General features: G+C 44.2%; 1 protein-coding gene across 1 annotated transcript; it reads left to right on the top strand.

Moving 5' to 3' along the window:
* The first annotated feature begins 2378 nt into the window (after positions 1-2378).
* Positions 2379-26845, top strand: tmem260 (transmembrane protein 260). The gene is made up of 16 exons (XM_034221921.1): positions 2379-2723; positions 5906-5937; positions 7805-7956; positions 16270-16447; positions 16567-16680; positions 17067-17246; positions 17394-17434; positions 19166-19252; positions 20249-20357; positions 20641-20813; positions 21884-22055; positions 22673-22812; positions 23380-23556; positions 24638-24691; positions 24964-25048; positions 25194-26845. Exons 1-16 carry the CDS (start codon positions 2615-2617, stop codon positions 25452-25454), a joined length of 2064 nt encoding a protein of 687 aa, XP_034077812.1. The 5' UTR covers positions 2379-2614; the 3' UTR covers positions 25455-26845.

Here is a 26845-nt window from a genome sequence, read left to right as displayed (position 1 = left end):
AAATCAGATGCAGCTTTGTGTGAGACAATATGTAGATTGTATAAACGCTTCAGCAAAGGAAACATTTGCACATTTTCAAACAACAGTTTTGCTCTGTTGGACCGTCACAATTCAGCAATAATGCCCTTTCTTATCTCATGCTACAAATCCCCAGAGCTGGAACATTAGAAGTCTCTAATCACACACACTGGCACACATTGGGTGTGTGTACATGCACTCTAGCCCCACTCTCTCTCTCACACACACACACACACACACACACACACACACACACACACACACACACACACACACACACACACACACACACACACACACACACACACACACACACACACACACACACACAGAAAATCACACATCTCACATAAAAAAGATAATGAATTTAATACCACTGCTATTACAGTCAACTAATGTTTGTTAATAGCCTGGTGCCATATGGAACGAGGGCCAAAACCATGTGGGTAATTCCTCTTTTTGGACAAGCTGTCAATAAAAAGGCCTTGCATTTTATGGATGCATATGGTAGAGGGGGGGGGGGGGGTGCTTAATCCAGCAGACTCTCTAATGATTCCTCTGTGCCTCGAATGGGAGCTACAGGCCTCTGTGAATGTGCTCGCAGCTGTGTTTTATCTCTCCTATCAGAACTGAAATACGTGTTCCATTTAGCATTTGTGCATACGCTGCTCAGTATGGCTCGGTGTGAGACTTTGGTTTTCTATGTGGTGGGGGGGTAATGGAAGTGGTGGTTTTAGAGAGAACATTTTATGACGTGCCTTATTACACCCCCAACCCCCCTTCCCCACTCCAATCCACCACCACCTCCCAAAAACTCACTCCATCTCCTCCCCATATCCCTCTGGCAGCACTGCAGCCCAGCGGATAACCAAGCGTGGATTAGCAGTGACATCACACTGAAGAGATGGCTGAGCCCGAGTGTGAGGAAGGGTGAGTACTTGGGGTGCATGTGTGTGTGTCAAATGGGTATGAGCGTTATGTGTGTGTTCAAGACTGATTAGACGATGAGGGTGGTGGTGAGAGGGAAGCGAGGATTAGAGAGCCATCCGAGAGTTGGCTAGGTGCTGACACTACTCCACCTCACCAAGGGCTCAATTTACTGAGGGATCAGACTCATTTACGGTGGGCTTGGATTATTATCAGTTCAATAGGGCAATTTCTTTATTACAGTCACCCTTCAACCTGTGAAATATGGATATTTGTGAGACATTTAGGGGTACATGTATCTTGTTTCAGTTTTCATCTACTGCTTACCTGCTTTATTGTGTTTTAGCAGCAGGTAAAATAACAGCTGTATCATGTGTATCATTGTGTTTAAATGAAGTTGAATCACTCTTCAATTTAAAGAGTGAAATCCATAAGTTTTTTGTGCCGGCTGTGAACCACAAAAAACAGACTTTTTTTTATTTTCATGAAAAGGCTAGCCACAATAAAACACAAGATTTTCAGACAGTCCATCTATAATTCTTCAACTCCTGGGAGTTTAAAGAGGGCTATAGTGACTATTTCTTACTTTTGTTTCTTTGAAGGCTCCAAATTGTCAACACTCTTAAGATGTCCCTCTGTATTGAACCCCTTATAAAGCATTGAGCATCATTCACCTGATTCTCCAAGAGAAGAAAACCGGTTGCGCCTGCATCTTCAAAAATATAACAAAAGTGAAGGGAGCGAACCACACATTTAGATGCAGACTTTAACCAAATGGGAAGGAAGTGGGGCCTGTGACATTGAGTCCAGTTTGTCCAATAGTCAAAAACTACAAAACCACTTCCACAGATCAATTTGAGATATAAATAAGGTATGCACGAATACACTACCTTTGTGAACAAGAATGGAAATTCATGTTTGACCTTGGAAACAGCTCCTGTCAAAAACAATCTCACCACAGGGTCCATTCAGTAGCTGTTTTGAGGCTTTACAAAATGTCTTGATCTTCCAAAATGTCCATTCCTCTGTGTAATTTAAGGACTTGTTGACATCCATAAACGCTAGACAAAGTGTCATTTAATGTTAGTTATTTTTCATAGTAGGCCTATACTTGTTTAGAGGTGCAGACCCTCTCAGCCATGTGGGCTTAAGTGATGAGAGAGGTCTCAGCTCTTCACATGTAGTTCTGAGTTAGTTAGTGTACCAGCAAGTAAAGAAATTGGGATTTCCATGATTGTATAAAGGAAACGCATTTTTACAAGCAACTCACCCGAGGAAAAACACAATGATCTTCCACCGCCACAACGAACATAAAGCATCCAGTTCATGAAAAATCACAACAACTTTAATGAATGCTGTATCTTTAAATAATGGCGCGTCAGGTAGTATCGCGAGATTGCCCCCTGTTCACGGGAAGTGGGTTGCTTCTTCCCGGGAAGAAAAACAATTCAATTTAGCCAAGTGTCCAGCCTCTCCAATAAAACTGTCGAGTTAGGACTTTATTTGGTGTAATATTAACTTAACTTCATCTCTATAATAACGTCGGTTTAAGGTGGCTGGTAGCTTACAGTTCTATTTGCAGTCTCAAGTGCCGAAATATATGTATGCTACCGTTAGCTAGCTCAACATTAGCAGTTGTTTGAAAACTATCTGTATTCATCCAGAGAAAATGTCAACGGAGCAGAGGACGAGCTGGATACTGACAGGAGCTACGGTCGCCTGTGTCACAGCTCTCTATGTGCCCTGTGTGCAGAGGACTGTCCCCGGTGGAGACTCAGGTTGGTGCTAGCCTGCTAGCTAATGCTCCTTTCTGGTCATGTGGCTTTGTTGTGTTGCCCGGCAGCCAATAGTGTGGCGCCATGCTGTTGCAGCTGATCGGGTGCTGTCCGTGGTGCTGCAGGTATGCGTGACATAACAAAACTAGTTTAAAACATCATACATAAACATTAATATAATGGTTATGAAATACGCATATGTTTGACGTAAGACGTGTAAGACATAGCCTAAAATGCATTTATTATTTTGATTAATTTCGAATGTGTAAAACAATAATACAAACATTTAACATGATAATTATTATACAATATAAAAATGAGCAGTGTCAAATTGATATACAAACATCTTACTCTACTTAATTACACATCCGAAAAGGGGTGGGAAGAAGTTTACACTTATTTAATCCCACCCCTTCTCCCAAAAACTAAATTATTAATATTATTATATATTAATTTATTGTTTTAAATTCACCTGCAAGAGCATACCATTGTTCACACATCAGCACCGCTTTAACAGTTAGCAATATGTTTTGGATTAAATGTTGAATGCAGAATTGGAAGTACAGTTAGTGCATTTGAGATAAATAGATAGATGAACAACTCTAACATATGCCATTCCTTGAGACTTCAATTACATACGTTGTATAAACTTTTGCACATGTTTCCGTATTATGGGGGATGGTTTCGGATAATTGTTCTATTGGTGTATCGTTGGTCCAGTCTTTGTCTTTATTGGCCAGACCGAAAATTGCTGTATGCAACTTAGTTAACTTATTATTATATACATGACTCTGAAAGGGTTCTGAAATATACCATGTTCCTTTTTTTACGGAAACATATATGATAAGAAGGTTTCTTTAAAACCTAAAAATTGTAATTATACTTCTGATGTCAGGATAAAAATAATGTATTTTGAGCTGTGGAGTTACATGAGTTTATAATAAGAAATGATCATGATATAACACTTATCTTCTAACCCACACCTAATTGAGCAAGCATTTGTTATTCATCAAGTTATTCTAAAATGATTCACTTTGTCAAAAGTTCAACCTCTTATATCGCCAATACTTGTTTTTTTAACTGACTTTGGCCCAATTTTCTTTAGACGCCACAGGGGGAAAATACAAGTGCTTTATTTATGATTCTAACTTTACTGCCATTAATCACAAGTATTGTTGACAGGTTGGTTGGTTAAAATTAATATTATGCGGGTATGCATCGATTTAATTTGCATTCTTTGTAACCAACCTTAACAGTGGTGCCAAATTGTATTTCACTCACTACATTTCTATGTTGTAGGCCAACATGTTTTCCAACATTCATGTAATGTAGTTTATGGACTGCCTTGCAAAATTGCAAACAGTGTTTAGAAGTGATAGCAAGGTTACAAACTTGTAAATGTGGACTTGAGGGCATGAAGGCTCTGCTTGTTAGTTTTGCGCTGCTCTGGCATTCAAGCTGCTGTGGAGGGGAATGCACATTTAGCAGAATGAAAGCATGTGAAAAGCTCGCCCAGATACGAGGAGAGAGCAGGCAATTGGAGCGCTGAGTAGTCCTGCTGGTGTTTCTGCTGTCTGGCGAACGGGGCCTTTGAAAAAATGGCCAGCCCCTTCTCCACAGTGTTTAGGGACCGTGCAGGATGCCCGCTCTGATAGTGCCAGCTGAACACCCTTTTGAATTCTGCAGGTCTCCGTCTCTGTGTCCTAATCTCTTTAGGTGTGATGTGCCCTGGAGAGGCTTGAGCACAGCCCCGCGGGTACGCTGTTGTCTAGGAATGTGGAGTGTGGAAATGACGGGGATTATGGGAAGACTGGTGTGGGTGCCCATGCTCCACTATCACAAAGACTCTTGGCACCCATGCTGCTACCCCGTCGAGTCAATATTTTCCCTTTTTAGTATTGGGGCTACAGAACTGCATCCCTGTGCCACTGAGATGGATGTTTTTGGCTCAGTATTAGTTTGAGTGTTTCCTGTGTGTAATGGCGTAAAAGTGTGCCACTACTGAGGGGAAATAAGTGCAATTGGGACGGGAAAGTGTGATGTGAAATGATGGCAGGTAGCAGGCGGCTCATGCCAGGTGAAATGGAGCTGAGGAAACGTTTAAGCTGTGCAGGTGGAGGAGTTCTGACTTCATGGTCCATTAGCGTGATAAGAGATGGGACTCCTCATGTGGCAGAAATGTAGGCGTAGTAATTCACTTTATCGGCGAGGTTGTAAAATCCCTGCTGCAGCCAATGCCAACTGAAACTCAGCCGTTCTGTTCTATAATGGTTACATGTCCTGTATATAAATGTATATTTAAAATACCCACCTCTACTCTTTTGCTGTTTTTGATGTTTAATGTAATACTATTTAAAAAAAACTAATGTAGCTTGTTTGCTAGTAAAGCTATAGACTGACTAACCTCACAGTGCTGATGAAGGAAACAAGGTCTCCGTTGTATGGCTGTACTGGAATCAGGCAATGACTACCCATCTAGTACCAGTAGATGGAGCTGTCTTGAACCGACACATTTATCAATGTCATTTCATCTGAACCAAATTTCAATTTTCTTGAGTGGGAGATGCAAACATAGGGTGAGAAATCAGTATAATTTGAAATGCTCTGGGTGCATCCTGGCACAAATGTGTTTGTGCCAGGATGCATTCAAGCTTCCTAAAATAGCTTTTAGGGGTTTTCTTATTTTTACAGCTTACCTCATTCTGTGACTGTCACCAACGTTGTCTTTCTGTTTGTGCCCAACGGACTGAAGGAGACATTGAGGCGTTGGGAGTGTGGGAGCGGGAGAGAGGCACGTAGAGCGGCGGAAGAAAGAGGAAAGGGAAAGGACCCTGATGCATGGGGAGGAAGGGACTGGAAGCATTATTCTCAGATCAGCATATGTGTGTCTTCTTTGTGTGACAGAGCATTGGAGAGGGAGTCTAATGGTTTGTGTGTGTGTGTTTATATCCGGGTGTATGTGCCGGAGACGGGGAGGGAGGCATCAGGGGAGAAGCGAGAGATGAAGAGAATGAGCGTGCCGCTTAGGAAATGTCACACTGGGAAGATTTGTAGGTTTTGATCCTGGCAAATTAATGCAAAACCCCAGTGCAAGTATTTGATTTGGGAAAACTTTGGGAGCAGACTAGTCTCTTAATAATAATGATTGGGTTTACATTAATTTCCTCCCTTATTCTCTTCCACAGGAGAGCTGATCACCAGTGCTTGTGAGCTGGGGGTAAGTATTAGCTGTATTGTTTAATCAATCCACTCATTAACTCTTATACGCATTAAGGAAGTTTAATTAAGCATGGGCAGAAAGCAGATTAATTTACATTCAGTCCACAGGTTTTCCCCCTTCTTTTCTATGCACTTATTTTACTAAGTTGCAAGTAGAGAATGCTATAATTTGCAACCCGTTTTTCAAATCCAATTAAAGTCAATGGTAAGGCGATGGCTTTTGTAGGCTTTGCCTTATGTACGGTATAAGGCTTATTATATCCACCCCTCTTTTTTGTGTGTGTGTGTAAGCCGCGAAGAATGAACTAAATCGGGTTAACAGTTATAATAAGTTTTATTATTTAATAAAGTTTATTATGCCGCTGTGATCCTTTTAGGGAGGCTGTGTCGGTGTCACTATGCCAGTAATCCTGCTGTTAGTGCTGCAGTCCGTGTGGCCTGCCTGCCTTTCAGGCCTCCCCAGGGCCTCGCAGGCCGTCCCCCAGGCTGCGGCACCCCTTCTGATCCCCAGCGCATCAGAGTTCTGCTTCCCCATGCTCCCTGTAGCGTTTGTCCCTCAGCTGTCCTATTGCTGTATGTCTGTCCACTCCTGTTGGACCAATCGTCCTTCCTCCACATGCCCTTACCTTAATTGACACCCATCCAACACTAAGACCACCAGGATGTCTGCTCATCTTTTTGTCGTTCTTTTATTCTCTACATTACTTCTTCTCTTTTTCCTTTTGACTTCTCCTGACCTACTGTACATGCTTTACTCCCAACCCCTCCCTCTGATTTGGGTGGAAACAATTCTACCCAGATCAGAGGGAAATAGTTGTGGATTGATGTGGAGTCTCTGCAGTATCTGAGGTGACCGACGAGGTATAGTCGTACTCTCACCTTTCGGCTCTGTGCTCCTTTGAAGAGCTGCCCCCCTTCTCCATGCCTGCCTGGCTCGTGTTATCAGTGCCAGGGAATGAGTCTGTGTTTAATGACTGAGCCCTTATCTGGGTGGAGGAGACTAAGCGGCTAATTGCTGTGATTGCCAAGATCCCCCAGGCGAGAATGACTTCGGCTCAGAGGTGGTTTGGGGGCTGGGGCTGGCGAGCACCACGTGGTCTACCACCGGCTCTAGGGAGCGGCACTGTCCTTGGGTAGAGGCCATCGGAAAAGAAGTGAGAAAAGGGATGAAGAGAGGGAGGAAGAGAGGGAGAGGATGGCTCTGGTATCACTGCAGAGTCAGTTTTCGGTCAAGCAGGAAGTGCTTTTCCATCACAGTTTCTCTACAGCACTCGACTGCTGGCAGAGGGCAGAAGAGCAACTTGACTTCCCAGTCAGTCAGAGGGGGATCATACAAATAACAAATCTTTGCTGCTACACTCTTCCTGATGACCTTGTATATTCTGACTATGACTTTAGTTTCCTTGCTTATTTCATCATTTGTATGTTTGTTGTAGTCTACTAGAATAGACATACACCCGTGTCCTGTCTGAAATATGTGGGTGTAGACTGTATGTAATGTTATGCCTTATTGATATCTTAATGTATGCGTGTATCTATATATGTGTCTAAATATATGTATGAATATTTATGTGTATATACGAGTGGGTGTTCAGGTGTGTATGTTTGAATAAATACATATAGGTATACTGCGTTTCGATCTCTGTTTGTATCACACACAGAGAAATAGACAATAAAGTTGACTTTGACTCTGTATTCCGCCTTCCTACTGTATATCTTAAATCTGCACCTCTTAAGCATTCTAGCCTGCCATCCTCACAAGCCCATCTTAAATGAAGCATTACCTTGTTGTTCTCTTTAATCTGTGACTCTGTCTCTTAATGGTCTTGAGGTTTTGATTTCATACTTTGTCATTTGGTTCTTAGGTGGCCCACCCTCCAGGATACCCTGTCTTTACCCTACTAGCTCGCCTGGCCATGTGTCTCCTGCCCTCCCTCTCTCCCGCCCACAGCGTGAACCTGATGAGCGGCCTGCTGGGGGCCGCAGCCTGCGGGGCCCTCTGCATTACTGTCTGCAGGTAGGCTCATGAAATATAGAAGTCATTTTTTTGTTGTCCCTGTATTCTGCAATTACTGTGCTTTTATTTCAAGGAATGGGCTTCAAAATAATATCCAGATAGGCCATTTTAGCTGGCACTAAAAGTAGTAGAAGATGGGATTTCTCAAAATCGTACTTGTGTGATTGTCTAAAACTTGGATTTCCGACAATCTTTCCCGTTAAGTCAAAGAATGTGACAACAGCTATCTGGTGACAAACGCTGCATATGCATCAATCTGTATTGCAAAAGTCAAACACCCAAGGCAATGACAAAAACACATGTTTGGAGTTGAAGCAGCCATCTGACAGTCCCTTACTGACGTTTTGCATCTCGATGCTGTCTGGAACTGAGCAGTATTTTTGGGTCCTGACAGACTGGCAGTGTCGTCTCTGATCCTCTGTTCAGTATTCAGGAGCAGAGCCCGCCGCACTCCCCCCTCCCACCACCCTGCCCTGCCTGTTTACCCATCAGCCACCCGTTGTGAGCGTGCGTGTGTGTATGTATATCACAATTACCACGCCCTCCAGCCCCCACACTGACAACCCTGTTCTCCTTCCCCCCCCACTGCCCAGCATGCTCCCAATCCTGACATGGCACGATTTCTTATCTCCCCCTTCTTGCCTCCTGGGTCCGAGAGGAACAGGATCACTCACTCTGCTCCTCCCTCTCCCCTCGCTCAGTCTTGATCACAGTTTACGCTCCCTGCATTGCATCTACCACCCTGCAGTTTCGTCTGCTGCTGACCCTATCATGTAAGAAGTACTTTACCCCTTCCCTCTTTGTGTGTGTGTTTATCTCCCGTGGTTGGCTGTACTACCTTACATCATCCTTTTGCTGATCTAAGTCATTTCCCACATTGCATTGTTGATGGCAGCTTAGTGTCAACATTTTTCCTTTGTCACTTTTTATGCATACTGGGTCATTTCCAAGCATATCATATACTCCTAATTTACTCTTCCAGAATAGGAATTGTTGAATATGATGTCATTTCGTCCTGCTGTACGCCTTTGCAGCCTGTGAGTACATAGTGTTGGTGGAGGAAATTCAGGAGAAAATGGAGGTGTGTGTTTCCAGGTGCTCAGCACTGGGCCTACTTCCTGTGTGTTTGGGCAGTGTGTGCTAGGTGGCAGGTGGTCCAGCATAGGTCCATGGTACAGGGTCAGCCCTGCTGCAGAAAGGCAAGGGATGGGAGGAATTGCTCTCTAGGGGACTGGCCCTCAGCCCAGACTGCATCAGCCTTACACCCTGCCTTGCTTTACTCCTTTTCAGAGGTGATTTACCCAAATCCAAAACTTGCCAGCTTCAAAGACTCTCCCCAGGACAGGACAGAAAACAAACAAAGAGATGAGAACAAGAAAGGGGAGGAACACCTTGCATCTTTGTTTGTTTTTTTGGACATACTGCCCCACTGTCTTAATACATGTGATGAGTTACCAGTCAATTGGACTGTTGGCCAGACATTAACAGCCGTTTTAAAGCCAGAACATATCCATGCAGTCTGGGTGATATTTGGCTAGCAGTGTGTATGTTAACTGAAGCCCTTTTTGTAATCTCTGAGGATTTAGATCCAATTTTGGATTATGGTCAAGTTAAAAGTCATTATGAGGACCCCCAACCCCACCCATTCCACAACATGGGATGATGGGTAGTGAGGACTTCAGCCAGAGCACACAGTCACACCATATAAGCCCTTGAGTATGAACGTATAATCTACGCTTTCAATTTGAAAAATAAGCATAAAAGGTTTTAGTCATTATCTGTTTAGGGCCTAGTTTGGGATGAGCTTGTGGCTTTGGATCAGCTGGCAGACTCTGCCTGGTGAGGGGTTTCTGTAAAGGCCCTGCTTTGACCATACCAAGACATCTGGCAAAGATGTCAAACCACAGCCATGCGGCGACTCTATGACCAGTCCTTTCCCTCAGATGAAATGCCAAAACTGACCAGTTAACACCAGTTCGTTCGCACCTGCTCTGTCCTCGCAGGGACCATGATGCCAGTCTTTTCGCCAACATAATAAAGTTCTCAGATTTGTCTAGTTTTTGTCCCTTTTAGGCCCTCCTAAACTTTTCACTATTTCTTATTTTTAGGCTTTTATTGGCTGAGAAGTAGACTTCCTCTCCAAAACAAATCATTGCTTTGTGTGATTATTTTCATATGGCAAAATGTATTGGAAGTTAATACGGGTACTTGAAGGCAGTTTCTCTCAAATAGTAAATTGTAAGACCTTGAAATTCATCTGGAGTATACCCAACATGGCAGGCCTTTGATGTATCAATTTAAATTAGTCCACCAGATTGCCGTGTTTAATGTGGGGGAATGTAAGATGATGGGCTTGGAAGCCACTTCTCTCTCTTGCATAAGTTAAAATGTAGCACTTAGCCTCCCTTTGATTTGTCAATTACAGTTCTCTTGGCTTGATCATATGGTTTGATGGCCAAATTGCATGTCTTGTTATGTTTTCACACCACGGCCTGACAAGCCTTTGAGGATGGTGGACGTAATGATAATTACTATCGATTGCACTCGGAGGTTCGCAGAAAGAAACGTTTTGCGGTATGCTGAAGGCCTCAGCCATGAGTCTCTGGAGGAATGCACCCTTCATAGCAGGATAATCCAGACAGCTCGGTATTCTGTGCTCTCTCGTTTCACAGTTTATCTGCTAAAGCTGCTCTGAATCTCTGCTACCTGGGAGGAATCTCTCTCCATTTTCGGGGCTTATCCCGAGAGACCAGGAGCAGACGTTAGCGCGCTGACAGTCATCAGAGCACAAAAACAACCTCCAACGCTCAGTCATCAGCACTTTCTGTTTGATCACATGATTACATAACAGCACGGCTGAAGCGCACCAAACTAGCCCGGCTTCCCCTTTCCCTGGCGGCCATCAAAACAAAATGCACACCTGCGAGAGGCTTCCCCGCCAAGAGCTGGCCCATGTGGCACAGCTGACACCTCAGTGGACCTGAGGGTGGGCGTGGTGCCATCCCCTGCGTCCCCAGCTCCTTATAAGGACCTCCACCATATGGTCCTTATGGCGCCTTTCCTCCTTGCTCAGGTGGGTTGTTTTTCCACTGGGCTGAAATGGCATGTTTCTTGTTGGGTTCATGTCAGGAGAGATATGTGAGGAGATGGTTGTTTTGTAGCCATCTTGTTTTGAGGATAATATTGATTACTAGAAAACAGCTGAAATTGAGTTGTGTTGTTGGATACTGTTGTCACCTCTCCCTGCAGGTGGGACAGCTGCCCCTCCCTCTCACGTCTGCTATGCCCAGATAAAATCTTCCCAAGTGTCAATCGAGAATACAGCCATTACTATTTTCTCCTGAAAGTGCAGAAGACCATTTTAAGTTTGTCTTTTTAGAAGGCTCCAATCTCTGGACCTTTTGTTCCATTCCTGCAGTATCTCATCTGTCATATTGTAGTCCGTTAGACCTCCCTTACTCCCCCCCCCCCCCCCATATCCTCAGCATGACCAATGGTTCCCCCAGGACTCATCCTTAATACAGTTAAACAGATGTCTAATGAAGATGTTATTTCCTCATTACTGGCTATGGGATGGGGATGGAGAGAAGGAGGAGGAGGGAGGGAGGGAGGGTAGATAGACAGCAGAATACAGTACCAGTTTAATATTCCTTTCGCCCGTGGGCCCGAGATTGTGTCTGCCTCGGACGTCAATATTACATTCCTCAGCCACCACAGGCAGTCTTAATAAGGCACCATGGACGGAGACAGATCAGACTCGGCAATTACAATTCACCCAGAATTAGCTAATGGAATCTATGCAGCTACATTTATATATCACTGGTGTGTGCCTAATGACTTTGTGGGGAAAAGCAGCTATGAAAATGGCATTCAGTGAATTGCATAAACACAGGATTTTTGTAAATTGTTTTTTCCCTCTTCCTGTAATTTTTGTGCTGGGTGGAGATTAAGATGGCATTCTGGAAGAAATTGTCATGTCAGTGGCTGCATTGTTTGAGCAGAATTGTGGTGATTAATCTTACACGCACTGGAGCTCTCTCCCGGAGGGGGGGTGTGTGTGTGTGTGAGCGGCAGCGCCGGGACCCTCATTTACCCTCCTCTCTGTTCGAGTAGACTGCTTCCCTTTCGCACGCCGGATAAGGCAGAGGAGACACGGAAGTGCCTGGTTTGGCATCCCTGATTCCAATATACTGTTTTGAAAGTTGATTATAAAAAGGATTAGTACCAGACAATACTGAAAGAATTACATAATATGTAGTATTTTTAACTTAGTATTAATGATGTGACAATTTGGTGATGATTATTGGTTATTTTAGATAAATCATTCTCAAAAAGGAGACTTAAAGAAAAGTATTAAAGTCATTCATTGGTTATTGGGTGTTCAGATACAACATCCTAGCAAGTTAAACATGTCATGTAATGATATCAATTATATATATTAAAAAAGCCTGTGTTGATATAAGCAAGAATTTACAAATTGATATATAAAAAAATTGATTTGATCTCACACTGCGATGAGATGGACTTTTATTAATCCCCGTGGGGAAATTGTTTCTCTGCATTTGACCCATCCTAGTGTTAGGACCAGTGTGCTGCCATTTTGAACGGCGCCCGGGGAGCAGTGTGGGGAACGGTGCCTTGCTCAGGGACACCTCGGTAGCACTTGGTCTTGCCGGGACTTGAACTGGTGACCTTCCAGTTGCCAAGCCAAGTCCCCTATCGACTTCGCCACCACCGCCCCTGCGATGCTTTTAACGCAGAATTAAACCATAAACATAGGTTTTTAGTCTTTAATAATATTTTGCTTGATATTAATTGAATAGGCCACTGATGCATTTGTGTTACACCTCCATTAAATAAGGGCACTAACAAGAGAAGAATTGCATAAAAAAAAGGCCAAAACTCAAAATCCTCTTTCATTCAACTTTTCCCTACCTTTATAAATGTAGATGTCTGTAGACCGTCCTTCCCCGCATTTAGATACACAGGCTTTCTAGAAAACTCTAAGCTATAATGATGAGAAAGTCATCAAGGTCATTCTTTTCAAACAAAAGACATTATATATCTGCTTTTACAGACTGAATGGTGCTCTGTCTGAAAGGAACTAGGAGTGCAAGTTGGTGTTCGGTGAACATGTATTTTTAGATAAAACATGACCATACTCTAATGAGATACTTCCAGTATTTGTTTTCCTGACACATACACCGTACACATCATTCAAATTCCTACATTTGTATATACATTCTCGCTTGGCTTCTACATTTCAAAGCAGTGCATGAGACACTGTCCTATAACAGCTGCTAAGTACCCTGCCTGGCGTCCTGGCCAGAGGAGAGCCCTTGGGTGTCTGCGAGGGCCAGCTGGAAGCCTCCATCTCAGCCCGAGCAGACCACCTCCTCTCTCGGGTCTCTACCCTCTTCAGGAATGTGTGATTCTTTTCCAGCACCGCTTCCCCAAACCACCACACGGTTAGAGAACAGTGCCGCTCTGATCCGCGATGGCACAGCTGTGGTATTGTCCGTTCCCTCGGGTGGTGTGTGACAGTGGCTCCCTCGGCCAGCTCCATTGTGAAGCCTCATTCAGCGCAGAGTGCTGGTAAAGGGTTTTTGTGTGCTGGTATTTAGCACTGGTGCTGGCATGTCTCCGACCCATACTGTAGAACTGAGGGGGTAAATGAAGCAGGTCCCATTCTGACAATTCAAAGTGATTTTACCGAGCTTTTGTTGTGTCCTTGAAGGGGGCATTGCTTACCAGAGCCTGTTGTCATTTTCATCCATTTGCTATTTATTTACCTTTTGATCCTACTGTCTGAACCTGAGTTTAGAACAGATTTGTATAACATATTTATAAATTCAACCAACAAGTATTTTATCTATATTCCTTATGTATTTTTTCCTAGATAAGACATGGTTTTTCTCAGTTTTTTTTCCACAAAAGCAAGTGATACAAAGCATGTACATTCGGTTCAAATTCACAAAGTAATATATAGTATATACACAGCACATGCTGATGACTCAAAATCTCCATTTCTATCCCGATAAAGTTGAATTATTGGTGATTTCCTTTTCTAACCACTTGCATTTAGCTTTTGCTTCATTCCAGGCACATGCTGTTTGTCATTCAGTTAATTACCCAAGTGATGACACAGACGTTTTGGCAGGGGGGATCAGTTCAGGGTAGAATAGTCTCGCTGTCAGCTGTGTGATTCTCCTGACACGTCTCAACCAGGCCATTGTCACTGAGCTACAACATTTCAGCACAGCGGCATCCTGCACCGCATTGAGTGGTGATAACGGGGAACACAGCCACACTGGTGTCAGAATGTGTCCTGCTTTATCTGCTCGCCCTGGGAGCAGCCAGCCCGCAGAATGAGCTGTGGAGAGGCTGGGAGGCTGACTGGGACCCAGGTGGTCCCATGCAGACAGACAGGTCATTTACAGCCCGCACTGTACACACATCACTGGGCTCTTATGGACTGACAAGCTCTAACAGAGAGATTTGTCAGGCACTTGGGGAGAATAAAGAAGTTGAAGAACAGGAATGTGTGTGTGTGTGTGACGAGCGCTGCCTGACTATCCGAGGCGGCTTCAAAGGCTGGGACAGACTTGGTGTAATCACCTCGTCCGTGGACCCCCACCACTGTTCTGCGCCCAGTGCTGCCCCCAAATCTGCCCCCCTGCTAGGTGTACGAGCTATGGGTTAATTGTCATGCAGGGTGGTAAAAGTATGGGTGCGGGGGGTCTCTGCACCTCAACAAAAGTCCCCATCTGCCCCCGTCCACCCCACCCTTTTTCATCCTTCCTTCAAGTTACAACTAATTCCTGGAGCGGTGCAGCGAGAAAGACGCTGCTATCTCTTATTAAGACCCACTCCTAGACGCCCCATCAACACAGTCCCCCCCCCCCCCCCCCCTCCTTTAAGTGCGCACACACACACATATACATCCTCATTCACCGGGCTCGCCTTACACTGAACACAGAGGGAAAATAGTGGAGAGAAGGAGAGAGAAAACCCAAGGAAAAAGGGGAAGTAGTCAGCAAGCATGAGTCTTTTTTTTTCTACTCTCGCTCTCGCTCTCCTTTTTTCCCTGATTTACCGCGCTTTCCTCAGAAAGCTCTATTGTTCCCCTAGCCTAAGTCTCATCAGGCCTTTTGTGGCTGACTATCACAGCGGCAGGCAGAGAGCTGGAAATGTATAAATGGTATCATGCCTTGTGATTAATGGCGGTGCTTATGAGTCAGGTCTGATAACGGGCCTGCTCTCTACTCAATTTCAGATACCGTTAATGGAATCTGTCTTCTGCGATTGTAATGTGAGAGCGCCTAATTTGCTATGGAGCTTGAAGCTGTCACCGGCAAGGGATTGTGGGGTCATAAGGGACCTGGCAGCCGTTTGGCCTGCAGCTTGTATCTGCGGTGCTGAATAGAGCAGCTCTCTGCCTGTCAGTTAGCTGATAGGCTGATGAGGACTCTAAGCCACTCCACACAATGGCGGAAAGGGCCATACTGCCTGACTTCCCTAATTGTCGAGCCTGCTCATGTTTCAGAGCCAGCATGCCGGGGACTGGGCCGCTTTCTTTTTTCTCCTTTCTCTTTTACCCCTCTCTCTTCTTGAACTTTTTTTCTTCCCTTTTCTATATTTCATCCTTTATCCCGCACACTGTCTCACCCCTTTAACACACACTCCTCTGCACTATTTTTCTTTTCTTTTCCTTCTCCCCATCATTTGTCGCCGCTCCCTCTCCCCCCTCTGTCTCTCATTTTAGTAAGTGGTGGGTCTTAGCGTATGACAGATTATCCCAAGTTTGCTTCAATTACCGCAAAGGAGATGGAGACAGTACAGGAGAGGAGGAAGGGAAAACTTTTGTGCGCACATTATATTTAAGAAGCTGAGGATAAAGTGCTATCTCTACCTCGGTGGTTTCTGTGCCAGTCTGCTCCAGATCAACCGGCTGCGGGGGGGGGAGGGGAGGGGACTTCTCATGATATGTGAATGGCCCAATTCACTGGGTGTTTTTCAAGGTCTTGTCCGAGAACCAAACTTTGGTATAGGGAAGATTATAATGGGTCCCTAAATTAGCCTGGGCACAGTGGTGGCTTATCACTGTAAATGTACATTTTGTGTGAAGCTGCCGACTGTATCACCTTCATTGTGTCAGTGCAGTGCAACTTAGCTCAAATAAAACACTTGAAGTTCTGTACTTTTTAAAAGTGACGAAGAACAATAAGTAAAGCTTGCATTTGTATACCTGAATATGATGTGTCTGATTAAAGTTGCGTCTGATTATAAAGTCCTGTCCTCCCTGCCTGCCAGGTTAGCGGGCCCCGGCCCCGGAGCAGTGCTCGCTGGGGGGCTCTTCGCTGTGTCCCGGCTGAGCTGGCAGTGGTCCATGGTGGCGGAGGTCTTCACCCTCAACAACTTCTTTGTTGGTGTGCTCTTCTTCTTGACCGCCAGCCTCCAGTGTGCAGAAAATGCCACCCAGAGAGCAAAGGTACCTCTTATTGGTCTCTTGATTTTTCAATTTCCTCTGGTTACTCCTTAAAAGCTTTCTTAAATTAAAATGTTAAGTTGAACTTACAGTGGTTTTACTCAAATATTTGACCTCATCAGATTGCACACTGGGGAGCGCTATGCTGTGGCCTGGGGCTCTGTAACCAGCACACCCTGGTGCTGTATGTACTGCTCATCATTCCCTGGGTCATTCATCGCCTTCACTCTCTTGGGGTAAGTTCTGGCCTCTGGTTTATAAAAGTAGAACAAATTCAGAATTAGAAAATCAGAATATTAAAACACTTTATTTATCCATGGGGGAAATAAAGTTGTGTGACATTTGCACCATTTCAGAATAAAATAAATACATATCTGTATTTATTTATTATTTACCTTATTCTAATTGAGTGTTAAAGAAACATCAAGACAGGCAAGAAAAAGATGATTGTAAACATACTGTACAGTCTTGTTGACATCCCACTTGCCTTACTGTAAATTCAATATCAAGTCATGTGTCTTAATGAAAAGTTAAATTGAAGTTTCTTGAGAAGCCACTTTTTTTTAATGTGGTCCTAACTGTAAAAAAATGTAATACATCTTTCTTCAAACTACTTCAACAGGAGCTTTCTTTACGTGGCCTTGTGTCTCTGGGAGTGTGTTTCCTGGCAGGCCTCCTGCCGTACATCTACCTGCCCGTCTCCTCCTACATCAACACTGCCCGCTGGAGCTGGGGGGATCAGACCACCCTGTCAGGCCTGCTGACCCACCTGCTGAGGGCTGAATATGGCACCTTCAGTCTGGTATGTGATTCTTGTCTCATTTAACAAAACACACTTCTCTAGATGTTATTTTTATACATGCACCACCAGTCGATTTACGTTTCTGCTGCAGGGACATTTTGACCGTGTATACTAATTATTTTCATTGTATTCTTTTTGTGTTCGCAGGCAAAGACAGAGAGTTCTGTGAGCCTGACCTCAATGCTTAAGTGAGTCTGTTTTTTTTATGAAATGCTTAAACATTTTAATTACTGAACATGTTAATTTCAATTGAACTGACTTTGTTTACTGAGGAAACTTCACTTTAAACATGGGTTGACAACTCACATTTTCAGACAGTTTTCGCTGCAAGGCTCATGGTGTGAGGAATTCAGAAAGTTGGAAGGAACATTACTGATGAAGTGTGCTGGATGTTTATTCAGTGTCAACACAACCTTCGTGTTCTGTGTCTACTTACTCAATGAATTCTTCTGAAGTAGGAAAGAAACAATGGAGAAAACTATGGTGATTTGATATGGGGCTCAGTGAGGACTCACCTGGTTCTACCATTGGAGGTCCTAACCACGTTTTGCGCTGGTCTTGGTGTTTTCACACAGGTTCAATCAAAGACCCTGCAATCTGTTCTGGGAGTCATTTCTTCTGCCCATCTCTCCCTCTTCCTCTCTCCTCTCCCCAGCAGCTTTTGTTCTTCCCATTCCCCTCTCTCCCATCAAAGCAGAACTGAACCTGCTTAGAGGGCCAAATCGCTGTGTTCTGTTTCTCCAGCAGTTTGAAATGATCACTCAGCTCTGGTGTTTAAGCGTGACAAGCTGTGATGACAGACACTGCAATAGAGCTGGAGAAATTGTATTTTTCCACTCCAGCAAACCCCCCCCCCCCCACCACCACCTCCTCCACCCGATTCCCCCCCCTGCTCCCCGCCAACACCACCACCACCATCGCAGTCATCCCACTCCTGGTATCTTTCTCCCGCTGACGGGATGGGGGGTGCATGTGAGTCTTAAGACCCCCCACTCCCAGCCCCCCCTCTGCCAGGCACCCACCCCTTCCCATCACCCCTGCTGCTTGATGGACAAGCACACCTTCAAGATGGGGAAGAGAGGCGAACATGACAGGCATGTCACACTGGAGACGTAAACCCGCTGGAGAAGCTCACACACACACACACACACACACACACACACACACACGCTCATGAGCACGTTTACACATAGTGTACATTGGGAGATACAGAGACTCAATAAGCTGTCAAATAGAGATGGGTATTAAGGAAGAGGCAGGAAACTATCTCTCTGCTCTGAGCAAGCGCCCTGTGACTGACAGGCACTGTGAGGAGAGGATGGGGCAGCGGGGGGGGGATGACACAGTCATTCGTATCTGTCAATCCAATTGAAAGGAGGAGCGCACAGTCCAAGGAGTTTGTTTTGATAGAGGATGGAGAGCGTTAAATAATTGGTGTCCTTGAGTTACGATACGATACGATATTACTTTATTGTCAGATCAAGTCTGAAATGTGACTTGCATCACAGCAGCTCCATGTCCAACATCAACAGACAAATATGCATACACAAATACATGAAACACAAACATTTAACATAACAGCACAATCAGTGAGAGAAAAACATGCTCAAAGAGCCTTCAGCGTGCATTTGGTCTGGGATTTAGCTCTGTATACTGTGAGGACTGACTGATGCACAAAGGAGTGCTTCAGTCTGACTTTATTGAATCGTGGGACCCTGTATCTCCGATTAGATGGTAGCAGTTCATATTCACTGTTCAGAACATGGTTTGGGTCGGAGATGATGTTGTTGGACAGCCTCACTAGGTTGTTATGATAGGCTGAGTCATAGAGTCTCTGACAGGGACAGTAGTAGGGGGAGTCATTGAGCTCGTCTTTGGTGTCCATCATATATATGATCTGTGTGTTTGTGTGTGTGCAGGGCTCAGTTGGACCACTGCCTGAAAGACCTTTCACTTCCTGTTCTGGCGCTAGCTGGAATAGGCCTTCTCCTCTCCTCATGGGACAGGTAGGATGAGCAAAGAACACCAAACTCTGTCACACACATCTCAACAGCTGCTTTAACCAAACATCTAATCCCCTGGAGTAAGAGACGGGGAACAAAAACCACTGACAAAATGCTGATCTTAGAAAAAGAGAACACAAAAAAACACTGAGGCACCTCACTGTCAAGCTGTCGCGACGTTCCACATTGAAATCAAGGGAGCTTGATGTGTATTTCGGATTTTCTAAACATGTTTTTGTGTGAAAGTAAATCGCTTCTTGTATATCTCTGTATGTGATCCAGTCATCATTACAGCAGTGCCTTTTCTGGGGTCTGTGGGGTGGAGCTGATAAAGCCTAGTGAAGCCCTGAGGCGCTGTAGTGCATCACCCCCCCCCCCTGCTTCCCCCTCTCCTGGGGTGCCCTTTGATAAACTTGGCTGTATACACACACTGATGAAAAAAAGCAAGGTCATTTCATAGGATGCCAAATGGAAGCCATGCAACTGCTAATTTACCCAATGTTGTTACATGGAGCCAACTGTACGAGAACATTGTCTTAATAGAAAATAACTGAATTTACTTTATCTTGTTACAAAAACAAAATATTAGCAATATTTATTTGTGGCCATCAGTTACATTTGGGCAAGAAGAGTAGAGCTTAAACGTGTCCGTCCAGGCTCAGAGGATGGTTTGTTAATGCCACAATGTCTTTTCTTTTTAGTGCATTTTACAGCTGTACTCTAATGAGTTTGTGATTCAGCGGTTGGCAGCAGCTCATTATGACTCGGTCTGCATTAGAGAATCAATCATGTACCTCTACGCTGGCTGGTGTATACATTTGCTCCTGGGCTTGGGATCTCCATGCCTACATGAATGATTTAATGGACTTACTCAATTATATATTTTTACATTCGACTAGATATTTGTAAATGCCAGTCCATGAGAATATTGCCCAATATTAATGAAATGAATATATGAACAATATTTCTAAACTGAATAACTGGCCTTCCTTCTCCCAGGACGTGTCGCTCTGTGTCCTGGCTGTTCACTGCCATGATGGTTGTCTACTCACTGTTTTTTGCCTGGAGAGCAAACCTGGACATCAGCAGACCCCTCCTGCTTGGAGTGGTGAGCTATGAGACTTTAACTCAGTTTGACATCCTCTCTCTGATTCCACAGTTTTCTCCTTTACATACAGTGGTTGAAAAGCACACTAATGCATTTGAGTTGCAATTCCAACTCATTTGTGAGAAATGTCTAAACAGCAGGCAGTACTAGATCTTGAAATAGGAGCACCGTAATAGCAGAATATATTGATGCTGATCCCGATCCAGTGGTAAACCCTGGACTAGACTAAAAACTAAAGAAGACTACAGGAAACCGTTTTCTTATGTTCGCTCTCTGCTTGCAGGTTGAGCGTTTCTGGCTTCAGAGCGACGCTGCAGTGTGTGTGCTGGCAGGCCTCGGCTTGAGCCGAACACACACCGAGCTGGAGAGGAGGCTGGGCCGGGGGGGTTTGTGGAAGACCACAGGCTGGGTCTTCACCATGGCTCTGCTGGCATATATGGTGCACACCAATCACAAGTGAGTATTGTTAGTGTAACAAATTCCTGTTTGGGTGTGAAAAAAACATACATTTGTAGTCCATTAACATCAGAACATTGTTAGAGTATAGAGATTAGAAACACAAGTTCAATCAAAAGCAGAACATACACTTTCAAAGACAATTATAAAAATCTACTTCTACATTACACTCAAAATGGTCACACATTGTAAGGCAAGGCAAGGCAAGTTTATTTATATAGCACCTTTCAACACAAGGCAATTCAAGGTGCTTTACAAAAATGAAAGACATTGTAGCTGCATTGTTATGAACTTCTATAGGCTGTTTTTGATTTCAACCTCTATTAGTTTTTCAAACTGCTCTTGTTTTGGAGTTTGGTTTCTCTGAATCATTTGGATTCTGGAACTTTGTACATTTATAAGTATAATAGGTTTCACATTACAGCATCCCTATTGTAGTAACTTCACTAGAGCCAAATGTTTCCTAAAATAAATACTTCTGCTATAAAGTTAAAGTGGAATAAAAACTCCCTTCTCATTCGAGTTCCTTCTAAAATCCCCATGCATAAGTTTCCCTTGAGTCAACCGGATTTGTTTCTCCTCTGCGCTTCATACCGCAGGTCTGAACTCCACATGTCAGGTTTTTCCCTGCTCACCCCATGGTAGGGGCTAAAGAGAGGCACGGTTAGCACATAGATTCCACTCACAGAGCTCAGTCTGAGATGTTAGCTGTCCGAGGAGGCAGATTACAGCAGCGTAGTGCTGGGAGTGCCAGACAGCCATCACTGAGCGGCTTTGATCAAGAGGGGAGCATGGCCTGTGCTGTCAGACCCATCACACCTGTCTCCCCACGATTAGATAGGCAGCCGGAGCGCTCTGCAGAGGGGAAGGGGCGGGGGCACTGACAACTTCCCCTCAGAGCACCTTGAAAGCTAACCTACAAACACTCACGTACGCACACTTGTACAGATCCCTCACAATTCTAAGCTGGAGTAAAGATGTACTCGAGCCTCTTTTTAAGTTCCAGTAAACACAACTTGTGTTTTGATTATACTTTACAGTGTGATTGTGTATGTGCTGATAATCCTCAGGGAGTGCGATCAGAGCAGAAACAACGTGGTGGAGAGGTTCGGCAGGGAGCTTCTGGCCTCCGTCCCAAACAACGCAATCATCCTGACCAGAGGGGATCTGCCCGGAAACTCCCTGCGCTACTTACACTACTGCCAAGGCATGCGGCCCGACGCACGTCTGGTCGACCAGGAGGTCAGAGCTTTGATTTCTCCGCTGTTTTGTCTTTGCTGAGCTGTTCTCATTTAAGTTTTAATGTTATATACGTCAAGTAAGAATTTAGTATCATCAAGAACAGCTTTATTTTAAAACCAAAATCCAATGAATTTTAAAAGTTCCCTTTAAACACAGTTAAGTTCAAGAAGAATTACACATGTATGTGTTAAAATAGCAATATATAATAAAACATGGTTTCATTGCGTGTATTGTTTTGAAAAGGAAAGTTCCAGCATTTATTTTAATCTTTAATTAATGGCAAAATTGCTTTAGCTTCTTTTGGTTGTCAATTAAGAAGGATTCAATTGAGAAAAGGACGATGTCTTTGTTTATTCTAAAAAATAAAGCAAGGAAGGAAGATATTTTTGACAATGATATTTGTTGGATACAATTTATATCTCTTTAAAATCATAATATTCTGGATGGATCGATTGAATATGGACGTTATGTAAAAAAAAGTTATTTGAGATTTAGTCTCTTCTGGGAAAAAAGAAAAACCCCAGAACCACAAATAAAGCCTTTCATTAAGTGAATTGATCACATCACATGAATTCAAAGACTTGAACTGAGTTGGTGGTTCTCTATCTTCTTTTCAGATGATGACGTACGCTTGGTATGTGGCCAAGCTGGCGCAGCACCACCCTGGGGTGAACTTTCCTGGTCGCTGGTGGGACCCGCTCCACCCTGTGGGGAAAGACACCTTCAGTCTGGAAGAGTTTCTGTCCTACAACATACAGTGAGTCACCGAGACACAGTGAGAGCGCCTGGAGAGAATGAAAGCGTGGTCTGAACAGATAAATAGAGGAGTGTACAATTAAGAGAGAGTGAATTGGGATGGCAACAATGGTCCAAATGAACAAGTGTGTGATCAAATGAGGCAGAGATCAGTGGGATGGTCCACACAGCGGTGAGTGCAGACAGGAGATAAGCCCGTACAGCTGTTGAGGCCATAAAAGGAGTTTGATGAACTACAGAAGTCGTCTCATCACTGCTCCCTGCTCCCATCACTCCAAGAGGAATTGAGAACCAGGAACCGGCTGGAGACCTGTTAATACCAAGCCCACCAGGGGGCAGTGTTTGCCAGGCCAACATGCGTCTCTCAGTGGGGCAACACTGACCTGTGCGATTAACCCTGCGGGCCTGACGATTTTGTTGCGGGACTGGAGGGGAGCTAGATAGTGAACAAAAGTCTACATGATGTTTCTGTGTCTCATCTTCATTAGTTACCTGATTAAAGGGGGGTGTTTGTATGGATGATAGTTGAGTATGTTTCTGAGGTCTCTTCCTGTTTGTTTTTCTGCAGTAGGCATGTGGTTGCCTGCATTGGGCTGCCTGATGGAGACCACAGCTGGGAGCATAGCTTCTCTCGTTGGCCCCTGGGTGTGTGTGACTATCTAGTGCCGGTTCAGAGGCACTTTCACCCTGAAAGGTGGGCCAACAGCACGCGCAACATCTACAACTGGAGTGAACCACACAACAGGTACATACACTCATACACAGACTCATTAAGGTCTGCCCACAGGTATGTGTTTAACCCCTAAACATACCCTTTTCCCTCCTCTTAAGTAGCTTTATTTGACCTATTCCACACTGTTTGGAAATAATATAGATTAAATCAACTTGTCAGATCTTTGAATTCTAATAACACAACATTTATTGCTTTCTTTTTCTTTATTGCAGCACCAAATGGAAATATTATTTTTTGTGCATCATTTTATACATATTGTTCTAAAGTTCAGCTGGGCATATTTTGTTGTCCTTTGGGACTAGAATTTAAAATAAAGTCCCGGGGTTTGAACCTGGTTTAGCTCCACAGTGAGTTCCCAAAGGATGTTGCAGGATGTTATACTTAAATTGCGTATTGTTCTAAACGAGTGAGTCCTCACCACGTTATTTAATTTCCAACATCTCGTCGTCTCCCGTCTCTCTGTGGTCTTCTCACTCACTTTTCCTTAGACTCCACAGAGCTTCGCTCAGTGAGGTTGTCCTCTGTTCTCCATGCTGTGATCCAGCCTTTTGTGTATTCAACCAGAGAAAGACATTAGGCCTTCAGCAATCTGAAATGAGGCTGAAGATGAAAAATAATGAGTTTCTTATTGCACTTTGTCAATAACTGTGTCAAAAGTGGAATTAGTCAAAGCTCCATATTCTGTTGCTGTAGCCAGCAGTCCTTCATTCACTCAGATATCCACGACTGAATACTGTGACATTATTTCCCGCACCCTCCCGACAAGCGTGTCCACCGATGCCCGCAAGCCAAATATTAGTTTAGAAACCCTGCTAAAATATTCTTTTGAAGAAGAGGTCAAGTGTTTACAGTCAACAAAGTGAAGAAAGGGAGATGTGGTTTTACTCCATGTCTAATGTGCTAGCTGGTATTGTTGTGCAGTCATTTAATGTTTATGCAGCAAACATTGATGTTTAGTGTATCAAAACCTGCACAGTCGAGGGGAACAATATATTCACATAAATAATCATTTAAAGTTAGTGGAACTGTGCACAAGCCAACGCCTCAAGCTGTTTACATAAAGATTTTTTGAATTTGTTTTATCTGTAAACAGTTTCCATCCTGCGTCCTGGGAGCATGTCGCTAATGAAGAGATGTGGCAAGCCAGGTACAGTGCAGTGTCTTTTTAAATACGTTGGTTTTTCTCCTTGGAGAGGTTGTATACTTTAGTGTTCTGAGAAAAAAGCTGCGTCACGATGCCTACTAGCTCTCTAGAACATCTCCATAAACCAGTCTTGTGTGGTAGAGCATCTACATGTACATTCTATTTGGTGGCAGCATCTACATAAATCACTCCATTGGAGTGGTGTGTCTGTGAGTGTGGATCTGCATGGCTCATCCATCCAGCACTTAGCCCTGAGCCTGCGTGCTTTGTTTCAGGATGAAGACAGCTTTCTTTCTGTTTGACCTGGCAGAAGGGATGCAGGGAGAGGGGAAAGCTCGCCTCTATGAGCTGTCTTATACTGTGAGTCTGACCTCAACAAACATGCAACAATACTCTCATTTACCATAATGGGGCAAATGTAAGTGCCGCACAAGAAAAATATTTTTAACATCTGCTTCTGTGTGTGTGTCTCTGTGTGTATATGTATGTGTGTTTTGCTGTGCAGCTGTATAAGGAGATTGTGGAGGCCCACTCAGACTACCCTCCAAACTGGGACAAGAACTTGGCACTGGCCTGCGAGAGACTGCTTCGCTCGGGTCACCAGGGATACAGTCCAGACAGCCTGCTGACCTTAGGCGCCCAGCACTTTAGTCTCTACTTAGAGAAGGAACCCACAGATCCCCAGACCACAGCCATACGCTCGGCCATTACTAGTTTACTTAAAGAAAGAGACGAGCTTCGCCAGAGCCGCAGGCAAACTCCATAACGAGATCCAGAGACCTACACGGAGCTGGAACAATGAGTGTGCCGCGAGCCCAGCCGAAGTGCAAGGTACTGGGGACGGAGTCTGAGCCATTGTGCCTCTTCTCGTGGTTTGAAGATGGTGCTGTGGAAGGATAAAATGTTGGCTAAAAAGACTGGGCCCTATTGGAGTTGCGAGTCAGAAGTTGCTTACGCAGGACTATGGGACGTAGTTATCAAGCAGCACAATGGACGGAGAACTACAACTCGGCAATGCTTCATTTGAAGAACGTTTGCATTTGACCCAGGACAGAGCCTGCTTTCAAGAAGCCTTAACTGACCCCAATCAAACTGTGCGTGCTCCCCTTAAAATCACCCATTCGATTACTTTATCGTTGCATCTCGTTCTTTTTTTCTCTCCTCTTCTGCTCTCACAGCTTTTTAACGTGCTGATTATATTGCCTCAGCTCTACTTGTCTTTTTCTCACATTAGGATGGTAAGGCTGAGATTGAGGGAAAACCAATTTGGGGCCAGAAATGGGGGATTAGAGTGGCTGTTTAATCTAGGACAGACTTGTGCTGTGCCACACAGTCCTCACTTCGCATGACTGGCACTACCCACCCACCCAACCCTCTATCCGCCCATCAGTCTATCTTAGATGGTCCTTTAAATGTTCAAAACTAATGGATTCGATGAGTGCTTTTTTCCCTCTCTTCCTTCCTAACGGGAGGGATGTAATCCCTCATGGATTTAAATGAAATGTAAAATGTCACGATGCCAGGGACCCTTTTAGAGGTGCGTTTCTGTGCACTGTGCATGCTTGTTTGCATGTCGTCGTGTGTGTGAACATGCTTAAATCTCCACCCAAGCCTTTTCCCTGCCGGAACCGCATATAAACGTAGTCAATAAACAGATCGGCACATTCAAAAGGAAAGTACTTTGATCATCCTACAAGCACAAAGTCATGCAAACTCCAGGAACACACAAAAACATGCATGACCATCAGCCTCACAGTGTACCAGAACATTAGTCCTGTGAGGGTTGCTTGAGAGACATCGTAGCGTTCAACAGCAAGAGGACCAGAACCTCAGCTACACACTGTTTCCCTAAATGCTGTTGCCATGGTTAATGAACATTGTTTCACAGCAGTCAAACCTTTTCTCTAAGGTTAATAAACACTGCTGGATGAGCCTGCTCTTTGAGACACCACTAGAAAGCGAAGGACAGCATGTGTGGACAGCATGTGTGGTTTTCTCAGAATGTCTGAACAGGCCTGGTTAGCCGCAGTCAGCTGGTCGGATGATGAGATTCGACCTGCTGTAGCACAGATGGTTTGGTTACCCATACAAATGGAAAATTGTCCCTCTGCTTTCTAAATATTCAAGTATTTTAATAAAGATTCCGATTTTTATACA

The sequence above is a fragment of the Gymnodraco acuticeps genome, unplaced genomic scaffold (assembly GCF_902827175.1).
Source record: "Gymnodraco acuticeps unplaced genomic scaffold, fGymAcu1.1, whole genome shotgun sequence".
In the NCBI taxonomy this organism is placed as follows: domain Eukaryota; kingdom Metazoa; phylum Chordata; class Actinopteri; order Perciformes; family Bathydraconidae; genus Gymnodraco; species Gymnodraco acuticeps.
This window is presented reverse-complemented; position numbering and strand designations above follow the sequence as displayed.